The 18,269-nt window shown below is 38.6% G+C and overlaps 1 protein-coding gene across 1 annotated transcript in view; it reads left to right on the forward strand.

Annotated features, from left to right (window-relative positions):
- Positions 1 to 18,269, forward strand: part of Mrpl48 (mitochondrial ribosomal protein L48) — a 66,434-nt gene that overhangs the window by 38,390 nt on the left and 9,775 nt on the right. Inside the window, exons 4-5 of the mRNA XM_077796872.1 lie at positions 377 to 465; positions 7,992 to 8,161. Coding sequence (XP_077652998.1) covers positions 377 to 465; positions 7,992 to 8,161 — 259 coding nt within the window. The remainder of the gene's footprint in view (positions 1 to 376; positions 466 to 7,991; positions 8,162 to 18,269) is intronic.

Raw genomic sequence — 18,269 nt, forward strand, 5'->3', positions numbered from 1 at the left:
CTGAACATTTTCGCTACTTGCCTCTGTATCTATAAAGTCCCAACAAAAAAGATTTTTGCCTATTAAGGAACAAGAAGAGATGAGAGCCCTATGAAAATGTATTTTGTTCTCCTATCCCCAATGAGTTTTGCAGGAGAGAATTTCTCAAAAGAAAGATGGGTGGTGGGAATTGGATATATTCCATGGGCTAAAAGGGGAGAAAAGGAGGGCAAATAGAATTTGTCTAGAATCAAGAAATACCTATGATTATTTAAACAAACAAATTGCTCTCTGGCCCCAAATATTTTCAGTCCTTCAGTGGATAATTTGCCTCCTATCATATGATCTGTCCTTGGAAGAGCTTAGAAATAGGCTTGTTTTATTTTTTCTCTTTTAGGTGGCATTCTACTGACTACCAGCCGGCAGTATAAGACAAAGCCCACTCATGGGATTGGAAGATATAAGCACCTAATTAAAGAACCAGAGGTAAGGGGTAAGGAGAGTCCATTAGAAAAGGGGGGTATGCAGCCTTTGCAAAGACTTGAAGATCATATATGCACAGGATGGGTAATATTGGAACTAGAAAGTAAGGGGAATTGTCTCTTAGTTCTCTCATTATTTAATTTGGGATTATCCAGATTGAGATATTTCTGTCAGAGTCCAATCTTGTCCCTAGGCCAGATTATCACAATAAAAAGAACGTGGTTTGGTTTTACTATTTGTGATTCTTTCTTTCCTTTTTCTTTTTTTGGTACCAGGGATTGAATCCAAGGTCACTTAACCACTGAGCCACATCTCTACACCATTTTTATTTTATATCTTGAGACACGGTCTCCCTAAATTGCTTAGGGCCTTACTAAATTGCTAAGGCTGGCTTTGAACTGGTGATCCTCCTGCCTCAGCCTCCTGAGTCACTGGGATTATAGGCATGAGCCACCATGCCCAACTGTGTATATTACTATTTTTAAAATTTCAGTTATTGAGTATTATATACCAGGTGCTGTAACTACTATGTGCCAGGCTTTAAAAACATCATTTCATTTTACACTATTATAATTGATATGTTTAATTTTTTAATATGATTTTTTAGTTGTAGATGGATACAATACCTTTATTTTACTTATTTATTTATTTTTTAATGTGAGATGTTTAATTTTTTAATATGATTTTTTAGTTAGATGGATACAATACCTTTATTTTACTTACTTATTTATTTTTTAATGTGATGCTGAGGATCATCAGCATCACCTAGTGCCTCATATGTGTGAGGCAAGTGCTGTGCCTCTGAGCCACAATCCCAGCCCAATATGTTTAATTTAATCCTCAGAATATTCTATGGTTGTTAAAGTCCCTGTTTGAGGAATCTAAGATGCAGCAAGATGAAATGACTTGCCCAAATGACTAGTGATTTCCAAAACTAGTATTTGCTCAGAATCCATCTAATGTCTATGCTATTTCTATTTCATATTAATTCACTATATTTAGTTTCACAATAACCTTTGCTGTAACAGATGAAGAAACTGAGGTCTAAGGTGGCCACTCAGTGTCATGGAGTGACTAATCAGATAATTAAGATTTGAGTCCAGATTTTCTTTGGCTTCCATCTGAGTCTGGTGCTCTTGATGTAGCCACAAGTTGTGCCACTTTGCCACCCCAATCAGAGCCAAACCTTCTGTATATATGTATGTATGACATTGAGTCATAAACATGCTCACAGTTCATTATGGACTGTTCAGAGTGCCATCAGCAAATCATTCAAGTCCCAAATTGTAAATTTTATCATTTTTATCACTAAAACTTTTGGAAACTGAGTATGCTGCAGGGCATATCAGGCTTTTGGTCTGAGGATTAGGATGATGCAATTCCTTTCCAATTTTCTCACCCTAAAGAGTGCCACCTGTGGCTAGGGATGTGGCTCAGTGGTAGAATACTTGGAGTACTTGCCTAGCATGCAGGAGGACTTGGGTTAAATCCTTAGTATCACAGAGAGAGAGAGAGAGAGAGAGAGAGAGAGAGAGAGAGACAAAATAGTAATAGACATACTCTCATCTTTCACTTTGAAATCAGAGAGTGTCTGGGGTTGGGTTTACAGACCCACTTTCCAGCCCTGACTGGACCTTTGCCATTTCCTTACTATTGTAACCTTATATATGTACACATATATACTTATATATTGTAACGTGTGTGTGTGTGTATGTGTGTAAAATAATGTGAACATTTCTGTATAAAAGTGGTAATTTACCCCAGAGTTCATTTAGAGGTCCATAATATAATACTGCAGGGTCTTAAGAATGGCTACCATAGGCCATCCCATAATAAGTCCAGGCCAGTCTTAGGAATTCGAAGGTTTGATGGTGGACATTAGCCCATCTTTCCTACAACCTTTCTCCTAGCCTGCCTTCTTTTCTGCCTGGCTGTCTTCTATATGCAGTCAGTGTGGGCTTCCCAAAACACAGCCCTGTTTCATGTACATCCCTTGCAAAAATATCTTTAATAACTCCCTGTGGCATTCATGAAGGTGTGAACTCAGTAGGAACAAAGGAGGGGATGAATGTGAGAAAACTTGTGCAGGTAAAATTACAGAAACTAGAACCTGATGTTATATGCAGTTAAGCTCTTGCTGGCTATGCTGTGCCCTGGCTTAGAACTGAGCAATAATAATATAACAGTGAGCTCCTGATGATGTAGATCAGTCCAGACAAATCTAGGCCATCATGGAAAAGCAAGTGAGATGTCCAGAGGGACACTGGAATCAGCTTTCTTTCTCTGTTCACCCAAAACAACACCTTTGAAGAGCCCTGGGATTTTCCTTAATTAGAAAAGCCTTCTAGGACTTCAGGGAAGTTCCTCTCCTCTCTGTTGGAAAATTTTAGCCTCTCCCCATTGCATTCAGACTTTAGAATTCTTCACAACTCAACTGCAGTGCTGTCACAGTGAGAAGTCCTGTTGTTGTATTTGGCCATGGGCGTGGTGGGCTATGAACAAGAAAGAACAAGGCCCTGCACCTTGATGACTGATCTCTCTAGAAATTAGCACCCTGGTCTGGTCACCATTGTTAAAAACTTTACTAATACAGCTGGGTGTGGTGGCACATACCTGTATTCCCAGAAACTTGGGAGGAGGGTGAGGCAGGAGGACTGCAAGTTCCAGAACAACCGCTGCGACTTAGAAGACCTTGTCTCAAAATAAAAAATAAAAAAAGTTTGGGATGGGCTGGGGCTATAGCTCAGTGGCAGAGCGCTTGCCTAGCATGTGTGAAGCACTGGGTTCTATCCTTAGCACCGCATATAGAACTAAACAAATAAAGGCATGCTGTCCATCTACAACTATTAAAGAAATTTTTTTTAAGGTGGGGTGGGGATATAGCTGAATAATAGAACACCCCTGGCTACCCCTTCCCACCACCTCTGCAAAACAAACAAACAAAAAACCAACTTCAGAGGATGTGTTTAAAAGATCTGGGCTCTATGCTATCTGCCTGTGTGACTCTGGAAGACATTCTCAATCTCTCACGGCTTTATATTCTGTCCACACAAAATGAAGAACCAGGACAAAAATCTCTTTCTCTCTCCCACCCCACCCCCCATCTTCCTCTCTCCCCAGCACTGGGGCTCAGACCCTGGGTAAATTAATGTTTATTGAATGTTTAAATATGTGTCACAGATTTACATATAGTATTTTGTTCAATTCTCAGAACATCCGTTCGAGATCAGGTCTATTGTCAGTAAAACTAGCCTTGTGAATGGAATATTTGTGTGTCTTCCCCGTGCGAGTGCAAACTGGGTTCCTGTTGTCTTCGGCTGCTAGAGACCATTCCAGATGCTCTGGCAGCCCGTAGGCTGTTGGCTCCTAGATAGAGGTGGCTTAAGACATAAGTAGAGACAGATTTTTTTTCTTCCCCCGCTTTTTGTTTGTTTGTTTGTTTTGTTAGGTGTTGGGGATTGAAACCAAGGTCTGAGCATGCACTTTATCACTCAGCTACATCCCCAGTGCCCATTTTCTCTTTAAAAAAGTATTTCTGTCAATAGTAAGACTAAATAAATCTCCATTTATTAGGACAATATGGCATTGTCTCAGGGGCTGGGGTTGTGGCTCAGTGGTAGAGCGCTTGTCTAGAACGTGCAAAGCCCTGGGTTTGATCCTCAGCACCACAAAAAAAATAAATAAATAAATAAAAATAAAATAAAGGCATTGTGTCCAACTACTACTAAAAAATAAATATTTTTAAAAAATATATGGCATTGTTTCAGGATAGACAAATTCTCCAAGGGAATAAAATAAAGACTACAGGAATAGATCCACATATCTATTGACACTTAGGACACTTAGTATATGACAAAGGTGATACTGCAGTACAGTGGTACTCCGTCATTTGGGCTGGATGATTATGAGGGAAAAAAAAATGATTTTTTTTTTTTTTATACCAGGGGTTGAACCTCAGGGACACTTAACCACTGAGACACATCCCTAGCCCTTTTTTGCATTTTATTTAAAGACAGGGTCTCACTGAGACTGTCTCTGAACTCGAAATCCTCCTGCCTCAGACTCCTGGAATTACCAGCACCTCTTCACCTGGCAAAAAGTGACTCTTGATTCCTGTTTCATACTATAAACAAAAATCGCTTAAAAATGGATTATAGGCTGAGGGTGTAGTTTAGTGGTAGAGCATGTGCTTAGTTTGCACAGGTCCCTAGTTTCAATCACAAGCACGAAAAAAAAAAATAGCAATCATAGATCTAAGTGTAAATGTTAAAATAAAGCTGCTAGAGCCAGGTGCATTGCCACATGCCTGTAATTCCAACAGCTAGGGAGGCTGAGGCAGGAGAATTGTGCGTTCAAAGCCAGCCTCAGCAACAGGGAGGTGCTAAGCAACTCAGTGAGACCCTGTCTCTAAATAAAATACAAAATAGGGCTGGGGATGTGGCTCAGTGGTCGAGTGCCCCTGAGTTTAACCCATGGTACCCGCCCCCCAATAAATAAATAAATAAAGCTGCTAGAAGACAAAATAGAAGAATATCTATACATAGTGACATAAAGTCACTATAAACATAAGAAAAAATTAATAAATTGGACTACATTAAAATAAGAACATTCATCAAGATACAAAATAGTAAAAAGGAAAGCTAGAGAGAAAGCAAAGATATTTGCATATACATGCAAGTGATTATGCCTAGACTATATGAAGAACTTGTATAAATCAATAAGAGAAAGACAACTCAATTTTTTTTAAATATTTATTTTTTAGTTTTTGGCCGACACAACATCTTTGTTTGTATGTGGTGCTGAGGATCGAACCCGGGCCGCATGCATGCCAGGCGAGCGCGCTACCGCTTGAGCCACATCCCCAGCCCCTGACAACTCAATTTTTAACATGAACAAGTGTTTAGTTCAGTGGTAGAGCACATGCTTAGCATTTGCAGGGCCTTGAGTTCAATTCCTAGCAACCAGAAAATAAAAATGGACAAAATACATGAGTAGGCAGGTAATAAAAGATAATATCCAAATGGCCATAAACATGAGAAGGTACTCAGGCTCAGTAAACATAAAGGAAATGTTTGTCAAAACCTCAATGCGGGCTGGGGTTGTGGCTCAGTGGTAGAGTTTTCACCTAGCATGCATGGGGCCTTGGGTTTGATCCTCAGCATCACTTAAAAATACATGAATGGAATAAAAATATTGTGTCCAACTACAGCTAAAAAAAATAAACATTTAAAATTTTAAAAACCCTCAGTGCATTACCACTACATATACACCAAAGTGACTAAAGTAAACAAACGAACCAGAAAGCCTTACTGTACTGTTTCCAAGTTTTGACAAGAATGCAGAGCAACTAGAACTCTCATACACTGCTGGTAGGGTACTAAATTGAAAACTACTTTGTAAAACTGTCTGAGACTATCTGTTAACAGTGAACATATGCATACTTTATGAGTCAGTATTTCAATTCCCATATATATTCCCAAGAAAAACACATATATACTTTCAATAAAAGATAAATACAAGGACTGGGGTTGTGGCTCAGTGGTAGAGCACTTGCCTAGCACATGCAAGGTGCTGGGTTTTATCCTCAGCACCACATTAAAATAAATAAATAAAATTTAAAAAAAGATAAATACAAGAACATTGGCAGCAATGCTGTTCATAATGGCCTCATGCTAGAAACAACCCACATTCCCACCAAGAGTAGAAAGGGTAAATACATTTTAGTATATCTGTACAGTGGACTAGATCATTGAGAAGGAAAGACCATTATTGTTTAATATAATGCATGACAAAATTTACAAACATAATGAGAGAAGCCAGACATAAAAGAGAATGTAGCATACCATTTCGTTTTCATGAAATTCAAAATTAGGTAAAATAACCATATGGTTATATAAATAGAAGAATGATTACCAATTTGGGAAAAGGAGGAGACCTTTTAGAGTACCAGAAAAGATCTGTTTATTGTCTAGAATACTGATCACACAGATATTTTCACTTTGTAAAAATTTATTAAGCTGTATACTTATTTATGCATTTTGGGGTACAAATGTTATGTTGCAATAATATCTTCCAAAATGTAGTAGATTTTTTTTGTTGTTGTTCTTTTTCAATGGCTTGGATCAAATACAAGGCCTTGTGCATGCTAGGCAAGTAATCCCAAGCCCCCAATTTTTAAATATAGAAGAAAAGCAGTTAAAAAGGCTTCTTTTTCCCACTATAGCCTGGCCACCCAGTCCCCTCACAGGAAGCCAGTAATATAATTATTTTTGAACATCCCTAGAGATAATTTTTGGATATAGAAGCAAACAAGTGTATATGTAATTATACATACACGCAAATACATACATCTGTTTTCTCCCACCCACACTATGTGTGTGGCAATATTTTGAATACACTGTTCTACAGTGTGATTTTATCATTTAATTTATTTTAAAGGTCTTTCTATATTATTATATAAAAAAATTCCTGCCAGGCATGTGGCACATCTTTATAATCCCAGCTATCTGGATGTTGAGGCAAGAGGATGTCAATGCAGTGAAACTCTGCCTCAAAATAACAATTTCAAAAAAGGAGCTGGGGATGCAGATTAGTGGTAGAATGCTCGCTTAGCGTGCCTGAGGCCCTGGGTTCAGTCCCCAGTGCTACAGACACAGAAAAGTTTCTTATTTCTTCTTATAGCTGCATTAATTTATTTAACAAGTCTCTTTTGATGCACATTTAGGTTAGATTATTTTCAGTTAAGAAGCATTCTTTATCCTGATCTATGGTGTGGTAAAGATCTTTTCCCAGGCCTCATTCTAACTTTTTAAAACAATCTGCACAAGTTGATATGTACTTAGGCAATACTTTATATGAAGGATAAAGGTAGAACTAAAATAATTATTCTACCTCTCAGTTCTCAGCAAGAAGGATGCATAGACAGTTGTGGAATCTAAGAACTAGGAGGTCTGCAAGAGAATGAATGCTGGGACTCCCTGCTGTTGACGTCTTCAAGATTTTGATGAATGCTAAGGATTCTCTTCTCAGAAAAATGTACATGTAAAATTTTGCATATATATTTTGGGGCTCAATTCATATACCTCTTAATTCATATATGAAGTCTAGGTTCTGAATCTTTTAATCTAGACTAGAGGTGTAGCTCAGTGGTAGAGTGCATGCTTAGCATGTATAAGGCTCTGTGTTTAATCCCCAGTACAAATCTGATATAAACACATCAAATTGAGAAACAGAACTAGAAATGGGAAGAGAGTCTCAAAACAAGGTAATGGCAGAAGACAGTCACATGTATTCTTGTTAAAATAATGCCAGTAATTTTCTCTCTCCTGATGTTGTTACCCAAACTGTTAAGGGAAGCCACCCATTCCTTCCCAAGAGAACTTCAGCTTGTAGGTAGGGTAATCTGAGAGAAAAATGGTGAACAATTTTATTTGAATGATTGAATTTTTAAAAAAGATCCAAATGGTATGATTGGAATTTCTTGTACAATACTTTGATTTATTTTCTTTCTCTTTTTGTTTTCTGTTCAGTCCAAGAAGAAGAAGGGAAAAGTGGAAGTGAGACCCATTAATTTGGGGACAGATTCTGAATATGGGGTTTTAAACATTCATTTAACTGCATACGACATGGCCCTGGCAGAGAATTATGCCCAGTATGTTCATAACCTCTGCAACCATCTCTTCATCAAAGTCGAGGAAAGGTATGAAAGGAGCCTTTGGGTGGATGTTTTTGATGTAGCATGCTCTATCTTTTTCATTTTTTTTTTTAAGAGAGAGAGAGAATTTTAATATTTTTATTTTTTAGTTCTCGGCGAACACAACATCTTTGTTTGTATGTGGTGCTGAGGATTGAACCCGGGCCGCACGCACGCCAGGCGAGCGCGCTACTGCTTGAGCCACATCCCCAACCCTCTATCTTTTTCATTAAATCACGTTTTTTGAGGAATAATTTACATGTAGTATAATCCCCCCCACACTTTTTTTTTTTGGTACTGAGGATTGAATTCAGGGGCACTCAACCACTGAGCCACATCCCCAACCCAATTTTTTTTTTTTTTTTCCCAACCCAATTTTGTATTTTATTTAGAGACAGGGTCTCACTGAGTTGCTTATTAGCACCTCCCTTTTGTTGAGGCTGGCTTTGAACTCACGATCCTCCTGCCTCAGCCTCCGAAGGCACTAGGATTATGAGTATGCACCACTGTGCCCAGAAAAATTCACCTTTTTTTTTTTTAGATATATAGTTTGCCACAATCAAAATTTATATTCCATTAGCATAGAATTTTCCATGTCCTCTGGTATAGTCAGTCAGTCTCCTTCCCTTGCCCTACTCAGTTCCCTGGCAACCAATGATTGATTTTCTGTCCCTGTTGTTTTAACTTATTCAGAATATCATGTAAATGGGATCACACAGTATGTAGCTATTTCTCTGGCCTCTGACTTAGCATGATGTGTTTTCGAGTTATTCATGGTTATTCAATTTTCCTTTCCCCTTTTCCCCCAGCCCCTGGCAACTACTATACTATTTTTCTGTCTCTGTGTCAAGTTTTAATTTATTTTTATTTTTTGAGGTACTGGAGATTGAACCTAGGGATGCTTTACCTCTAAGTTACATCTCTAGCCCTTTTTATTTTTTATTTTGAGATAGTGGAGTTTCTGAGGCTGGCCTCAAATTTATAATCCTCTTTCTTCAGCCTCCCAAGTAGCTTGGATTAAGTTTTTATTGTTTTAATTGTGGTAATACATATAAAGTTTATCATTATAACTTTTTTTTTGCATACTGGGGATTAAACCCAGGGTCACTTTACCACTGGGCTACATCCCCAGCCCATTTTAGTTTTTATTCTGAGACAGGATCTTGCTAAATTGCCAAAGCTGACCTCAAATTTGTGATCCTCCCTGTAAGCAAAAATAACCAACACAGCTTCAGTACTATAATGAAAACACAAATAACCGGGATGGAAGCAAACCTCAAATGGATTAGCAAGCTCTCCTTTATTCTACAGTGAAGTCAATCAGTCAGGCTTGGGAGGGCTTATTTTCTGGGTTCGGAATGGCCCCAGGGTTACAGAAGAAGTCTTGAGTTTTATAGTTTACAATAAGGGTGAATTAATCATTGAAGACTACAGAGGTGCTGTTCCGACCTAGTTGTGCAGGTTAAAATTTTAACTCAGGAAGGCAGTTGTAAAAAGTTTGTCACTGGGAATAGCTCAGAACTGGGTTTTCATTGCTTATCTTCCTTCCTCTGAGACCCATTGTTAGCTAGAGCTTCACTATTTGCTTTTCTCCTTCTAGGACTCATTGGCAATGGGAAAGGGTAAAAGTCCAGGGCCCAGCGTTTCTGTATCTACCTCCTCTCTTCAGGACACCCACTGTGGTTGCGAAGGGATGAATGTTTGCTTTTTTTGGAGACGCTGGGGATGAATCCAGGAAGGGATGAAAGTTTGCTTTTTCCTTTGGGTCCCATTGTTACTGGGAAAGGAGGTTCTGGGAGAGGTTTAATGTTTGGCTAATTCCCTCCCTCCTCCTGAGCCACACTGTCCCTCCGTTTTTTCCCAGGGGGCTGTCGTGTGGGAATATTATTTTCCATAACCTTTCCCTCCTGTCTTAACCTTCTGAATCACTGGGATTATAGGTATGTGCCACCCACACCTTGCTCCATCTTAACTTTTCAATTTTTATTTTTGCAGTGTTGGGGATTGAACCCAGGGCTTGATGCATGCTAGGCAATTGCTCTACCACCTAACCTCTTAACTGATTTTAAATGTACAGTTCATTGCCCAGCATAGTGGCACATGCCTGTAACCCCAGCAACTCAGGAGGCTGAGGTAGGAGGATTGAAAGTTTAAAGCTTTAAACTTAGTGAGGCCTTAAGCAACTTAGTGAGACCCCTGCCTCAAAGTCAAGAATAAAATGGGCTGGGGACGTGGCTCAGTTGTTAAGCACCTCTGAGTTCAGTACCCAGTACCAAAAAATGATATGAACCATCACCACCAACCATCTCCATAACCTTTTTTATTTTGTAAAACGAAGACTCTCTCTATACTCATTAAATAACAATTTTCCTTTCCCCTTTTCCCCCAGCCCCTGGCAACTACTATACTATTTTTCTGTCTCTGTGTTTTGACTGTTTACCTCATATAAGTGGAATCATACAGTATTTGTCTTTTTGTAACTGTCTTATTTCACTTAGTGTAATGTCCTCAGAGTTCATCCATGTTGTTGCATATGTCAGAATTTCTTTCCTTCTTAGGGCTGGATAATATTCCACTGTATGTATATTTCACGATTTGCTTATCTATTTATCTGTTGATGGATACTTGGCTTACTTCCCTGTTTTAGCTGTTGTAAATAATGCTGCTATGAATGTAAGTATCACATTTTTTTGAGGGGGGGGTACCTGGCATTGAACTCAGGGTACTTAACTATTGAGCCACATCCCCATCCCTTTTTTGGATTTTATTTAGAGACAGAGTCTCACTGAATTGCTTAGGGCCTTGCTAAATTGCTGAGGCTGGCTTTGAACTTGCAATCCTTTCTGCCTCAGGCATGCATTTACAAGTATTTTATTGCTGAGTAATATTCTATTAAATGGTTAGACTGTCATATCCATTTGTCTGTTGATGTACATTTGGACACTTGGCTTACTTCCTTGAGGAATCACCAATAAGTTGGAATGGTGATTATGAATAAAGCCAAAATAAATAAGCCTTCTCATATAAAATTCCAAGGACCATATGTCTTCTTTTTTCTTGGCTATGTAGCTAAGAATGTGATTTTTGGATTGTTTAACTTTATAGGGAACTAACAAATGGCTTCACTATTTTGTATTTCCACTAGCAATGTAAGAGTTCCAGTAACTCTTCATCCTGGTCAGCTCTTGATATTGCCAGTTTTGTAAAAAGTCCCTTAAGCTGGGTACATTGTTGCACACCGTATTCCCAGAGACTTAAGAGGCTGAGGCAAGGTGATCATAAGTTCAAGGCCAGTATCAGCAATTTAAGGAAACCCTATAGGTATGTAGTGGTAACTCATAGTGGTTTTAATTTGCATTTCCCTAATGATGTTGAATATCTTTTTATGTCCTTATTTGATATCTGTATATTTTCTATGGTGGCATATCTTTTCAGACCTTTTGTTCTTATTAAAAATGACATTTTTTTGTTATTGAGTTATGAAAATTCCTTATCTATGTAGATACCAGTTTCTTAGCTGAGCATGGTATCCCATGGTTATAATCCCAGAGTTCGATCCCCAGTATCAAAATAACAACTACAAAAAAATGATAGTTTCCTTTTTTAATTTATATTGTTCTCTTTTTAAAAGTGTGTGTGTATGTGTGTGTGTGTGTAAATGTGGCTCTAGGAATTGAAGCCAGAACCTTTCACATGCTAGGCAAGAACTCTATCCCTGAACCATATCCCCAGCCCATTTTGGGTTTTTTGTTTATTTGTTTGTTTGTTTGTTTTTAGTACTGGGGATTGAACTAAGGATGCATTACCACTGAGCTACATTTACAGCCCTATTTTTGTTTTGTTTTGAGACAGTGTCTTGCTAAAAAGCTAAGGGTCCCTCTTAAATTGCTGAGGCTGGCCTTGAGCTTCCAATCCTCCTGCTTCAGCCTCCCAAATTGCTGGAATTACAGGTCTGTGCCACCATGCCCCAATTTCATTTCATATTTTATTTTGAGAGGGTCTTGCTAAATTGCCCAAACTGGTCTGGCACATGCAATCTTTCTACCTAAGCCTCCAAATAGCTGGACTTACAGACCTATCCTACCACCATGCCTGGATCAGAAGTTCTGTTGTTTTAAGTTTTACAGTTAGTTCTGATCCATTTGAATTACCTTTGTATATAGTGTGAGATTACTTCTGTCTCCTCCTCCTCCCCCTTCCTCTCTTCCTTCTCTTCCTCTTTTTTCTTCTTTCATGTGGTTATCTACTTGTTCTCACACCTTTTGTTGAAAATATTTTTTTCTTTTTTGGGGGGTGGTACTGGGGATTGAATTTATAGGTATTTTATCACTGAGCCACACCCCTATTCCTTTTTATTTTTTATTTTGAGACAGGGTCTTACCAAGTTTCTTAGGGTCTTGCTGAGTTGCCCAGGCTAGCCTCAAATTTGAAATCCTCCTGCCTCAGCCTCTGGAGTCTCTGGGATTATAGACATACACCACTACACTTGCTTCTTTTCTTTTTTTAAATTAAGATTTCTCCAGGCCGGTGTTGTGGCTCAGTAGTAGAGCGTTTGCCTAGCATGTGTGAGGCACTGGGTTTGATCCCTGGCACCACATAAAAATAATAAAAATAAAGAGATGTTGGGTCCACTGAAAACAAAAAAAATAAAATTAAAAAAAAATAGTGAGTTGATTTGGGCTGAGTTGTGGCTCAGTGGTAGAGCACTTTCCTTGCACACATGAGGCCCTGAGTTCGATCCTCAGCACCACATAAAAACAAATAAATAAAAAATAAAGATATCGTGTCTCTTTACAACTAAAAAAATATTTAAAAAACAATGAGTTGATTTTTTAAAAATGTTTAATAAATAATAGTTTATCTAGTTTGCCAATCTGGAAAGGTAGTACACTGCATGGTATGTGTAAAAATTATATGCAAAAATTACACTTTCTTATACCTAAAATATTAGTATATTCCTATTTTATAGACGGGGAAACCAGAGATTTGAAAAGGCCAAAATTCACAGAACCAATTAAGTTGTTTGGATTTATGGGAGTCTGCTTGACTTCATATTTTTAATTATATAGGGTCTTATTTTAAGTCTTTAAGCCCAATTTGAACTTTTAAAACCTTTATAACTTAGAGTGCAAATGCAAAAAGTGCTCCAGAAGATTTGATAATATGCTGTGACTTTAGCTCTCACAGCTGACAGTACTTCAATACTCGTAAGCCTAAAAATGTACTTTATCTCTTTCTGATGCCCCAGAGGGCTGGCTGCTCTTTCAGCACTTGACATGTACCTCTGTCGTGTCACTCAGAACTCTGGGCTCTAATGATCTGTTCAAGTGTCAGTTCCCCTTCTCTCTGACTGTGCATTCCTTCCAGATGGGGATTGTGTTCTTTGTTTCTTCAGCACCTAGTACAAGGACTGCCACGTGGGAGTCATTCAGACTTTTGCATATGACTACTACACTGTCCAGCTGTGGGGTATACATTTCCTAAAGTTTAATGAAAGTGCTTTTAATTAATTGAAATGATTGATTTACTTACTTTAAAAATCTTGCTACCTGGTGGGTACTACACTAGACATTCTCACTGGAGGGATGGATACTAGGGTGATTTCACACAATGCACACATACATGCATACGTACACAACGAGAAATATTTATAATATGGCAGGTTGTACATGAAAGATAAAGTGTATTGTCAGTTCAAAGTAGAAGAGTAGCATAGTAATTTAGAATGATGATTCTCAAAATTCCACTTCAAGAAGATCTGAGGAGTTTATGCCAAAATGTATATTAATACTTTGCTTCCTTCATCAAGAAAGACTTGCTGTTTTTTAAAAAAAAAATGCCTGAGGGCTGGGGATATAGCCCAGAATGCTTGCCTACATGCGTAAGGCCCTGGGTTCAATCCCCAGCACCACAAAAAAATAAAATAAAATAAATTTTAAAATATACCTGAATTAACATGTGTTTAGTGGCTGGTACTTCTTGTTGTGGACTGATGACAGTTTGCTCACTGGCAGCTTGTCTATGGGCCATGGTTGGAATAACAAGGTCTAGAACTAAACTGTCTGCCTTCAAATTCTAGCTCTACCACTTATTAGTAAAATGACTTTGAGAAATTCTGAATCTCAGTTTCCTTATCTATATATTGAGGATGATAATTTTTCTGTTTCTTTGAGTTCTGAAAGTTCAATAGGATAGTACACTACAGCACTTGGCACAGATACTGACACATTGTAAACACTCTAAATAATGTATTGTTATTCATAATTAATGAAGGGTTTTTTCAACTGACAAGGATTAGGGGTAGCTACTCAGAGGTGGTGGTGGCAAAGAAGCATGAAGTGTTATTCATAGTATGTTACTGTCATGCCTAGAGTGGATTAGTTCCCTGAAATATTGTTTTTTTAAAATATTTATTTTTTATTATAAGTGGACACAATATCTCTATTTTATTTTTATGTGGTGCTGAAGATTGAACCTAGTGCCTCACTCATTCTAGGCAAGCACTGTACCTCTGAGCCACAACCCCAGCCCCGAGTTCCCTGAAATATTGTTTTAAATTATCAGGACTCTTTTTAAGAATGTTGCCTTTAAGCTGGTGCGGTGGCTCATGCCTGTAATCACAGTGGCTTGGGAGGCTGAGGCAGGAGGATTGAGAATGTAAAGCCAATCTCAGCAAAAGCAAGATGCTAAGCGACTCAGTGAGACCCTGTCTCTAAATAAAATACAAAATACAGAATAGGGTTAGGATGTGGCTCAGTGGTTGAGTGCCCAAGTTCAATCTCCAGTATTAAAAAAATAAAAAATAAATAAAAAAAGATGTTACCTTTAAAAACTCAGCTGAGGTTGTGGCTCTAGCTCAGTGGTAGAGTGCTTGCCGGACACATGTCCACTTATAATTAAAAAATAAATATTTTTTAAAAAACAATATTTCAGGGAACTAATCCACTCTAGGATGACAGCTACTGGAGAGGTTGAGCCCAGTATTTAAGGCCAGTCTGGGCAACATTGCAAGATCCCATCTCTTAAAAAATAAATAAATAAAAACACATCTATGAGAAGCCCTGCCTGCATTTGAGTAGAAGGCAGGAAGGCAGTAACATATGTTGAATATGAGCCCTAATATCATCCAGACACTTGAAAAGACTAAATATTTTTATTGTCTTACTTAATTCAAACAAGCACCTTGTACCTACTTTATCAAAGCATCAACTCTGGAGCCAACCTGCCTGGGTTTTATTCTTATTCTACTGCATTCTTACTGGGTAACATTGGCAGTTTATTTAACCTCTTTTTGCCTTGATTTCCTCATCTGGTTAATAAAAGAGCCTACTTAAAAAGGATATAATGAAGGGCTGAGGTTGTGGCTCAGCTGTAGCTCTCTCGCCTAGCATATGCCAGGCCCTGGGTTCGATTCTCAACACACGTAAAAATAAATAAACAAAATAAAGATATTGTGTCCAACTACAACTAAAAAATAAATATTTTAAAAAAGGATATAATGAAAATTAAGGGAAACAGTTCGTTCATTCATTTATTTAAATATTTGTCTGTTTATTTTTTATTTATTTGCAGCACTAGGGATTGAAGTCAGAGGTATTCTATCATTTAACTATATCTCCAGGGTCTTGCTCAGTTACCCAGATGGCCTTGAACTTGCAATTGTTCTGTCTCAGCCTACTGAGTATGGGGGAACTAGCATATTTAAAGTGCTTAGAACTATGCCCAGCAACTCTTTTTTTTCGGGGGGGGGGGTGTACCGGGGATTGAACTCAGGGACACTCAACCACTGAGCCACATCCCCATCCTTTTTTGTATTTTTATTTAGATACAGGATCTTGCTGAGTTTCTTGGTGCTTCCCTGTTGCTGAGGTTGGCTTTGAACTCACTATCCTCCTGCTTTAGCCTCCCAAGCCACTGGGATTACAGGCATGTGTCACCGCTCCCGGCTATGCCCAGGAACTTTTTTTTTTTTTTAAAGAGAGAGTGAGTGAGAGAGAAAGAGAGAGAGAGAATTTTTTAATATTTATTTTTTAGTTCTCGGCGGACACAACATCTTTGTATGTGGTGCTGAGGATTGAACTCGGGCGGCACGCATGCCAGGCGAGCGCGCTACCGCTTGAGCCACATCCCCAGCCCCTGCCCAGCAACTCTTGACTACTAATATTATTATTATTAAAGCTTGTCCATTGTCCCCCTATACCTAATTAGTGGTAAAGTCTGGATTTGAACCCACTTCCCCATTCTCCCCATAGTACTCAATTCTTCTAACAAATTTTCCACAAAGCATTTGGGGTAATCTTTCTAGAATGGAAATGTGATAATGTCTCTCCTACTTAAAATGCTTCCCACTCCCTTCCCACTTCATGGCTTCCCACTCCTTTAGTATCAAAATAAATGTTCCTCCCCTGGCTTGCTAGTGCTCCATGGCCTGGGTTTGCCCCCTTACCTTACCTTACTTTTCTCTTCCCCTTTCTCTCTGCCTCCAGTTACTGTCTTGATTTTTGTTGATTTCTACTTTAGGGCCTTTGAATATGTTTTATAACCCTTCATCTCTACATTTTTCCTAGGCATCATCTTGAATAGTATTTCTTCAGGGAAGCTCATTAAGTTAGGTCTTCACTGTTATATATTTAGGAGAAATAAAGGGTATATAACTACCCTTTCATAACATGCATTCTCTAACCTTGTAATTGTTTGACTATGATTGGTCTTTCCTATTAGACTCTGAGCTCTGTAAGGCAAAGACTGCTTCTATCTTTATTACTGGCCTAACCCTAAGAACTAGTCTAGTACCTGACACACTTAAGCACTGAATAAATACTTACTGATTTGGATTGAGTTCTAGCTGGCATAGACATTTCCTAGAACAGTAGAATGACTGATACGCCTCTTTTTGCCTCTTTCCTGTCTTTGCCCCAAATGGCTTGGAACATAAAGAACTGTTTGTTCTTAACAACTCCTCTGATTGATTGAGGTTTTCAGCCTATTGTATTGTTAGTCATTCTCACTGCCCAGGTTTTCAGAGATGAGACTGTTTTCTTCTGATTTTCATTTCATTTGGGTCCATTTTTTCCTCTGGAGCTGAGAGTGGTGGTGGTGGGGATGATAACTATGACCTTGAGTTGGGATGGGGCTAAAGAGTGAGTGAGCAGTGTGCTGGATTTTGTTCTATCCATGGTCTTCCTGTGACAGCTGCAACTCATGGAGGCGAGAGGAAGAGCCTCTCCTATGGGCCCCTTAATTGGCCTGCATCCCTTCCCGGGGGCAGCCTGGAGAAATGGAAATCTCTCTCACTTCGGAGCAGCTTCCATGCCTGAAGCTGACCAGCCCAGTGCCCCGTGGCGAATGAAGCATCCCTCAGCATCACTCATTGTGACACTACTTTTTCCTCTTTTATTTTTTTTAAATCCACTTATGTTTTTCAAAATTGTTATGTAAGTATGATTTATATATAAAATGCACAGATTTTGAGTCCCCAGCAGTCCAGTAGGTTCCTTGAGTCCCTCTCAGGTGATATTTCCCAAAGGTAGCATGGTTTTGTCATGTTGGGTTGACTCTTAAAATTCTGTTATTTCATTTCTTCCCTTCTGTTTTTACTCTCTGATCATCCAAATAAGTTTATTGCAGAAAAAGTGGAGAGTATGGAAATATATAGATCCTGAAGAAAAATTACCTGTACTCTGTTTACTTACAGTCTGTTCTACTTTGAAATGTCCAGAGTTCCCAGTATTTCTTTATCAAAGTATGTCTGGTTTTCTGTTGACTCTCTTTGAGGGCCTCTCCTGTCCTTTGCCTTTGTAGATACTGCCAGTACCTTCTTGGAATGCCCTCCAGAAGCACCTGTGCTCCTTCCTTACACCTTGATAAAGCCTTCCACAAGCCCCACTTCTCCGCCTCTTGTCCCTACACTGATCACATACTGTGACAGCCTCTGTCTTTCTTCAGTGCCAATGTATGTGCTTATCTGTCTCTCTGAAATGCTCAGTGAGCTCCTTGAAAACATGGATTGCATTTGCCCCCAGAGTGTCTAGGATAGAACAGACTTAGTAAATGTTTATTGAATCAAATAAATAAAAAAAATCAAGGAAATCTTACGTTAAGTATTGAAGAATGA

The sequence above is a fragment of the Urocitellus parryii genome, chromosome 4, assembly GCF_045843805.1.
Source record: "Urocitellus parryii isolate mUroPar1 chromosome 4, mUroPar1.hap1, whole genome shotgun sequence".
NCBI lineage: Eukaryota > Metazoa > Chordata > Mammalia > Rodentia > Sciuridae > Urocitellus > Urocitellus parryii.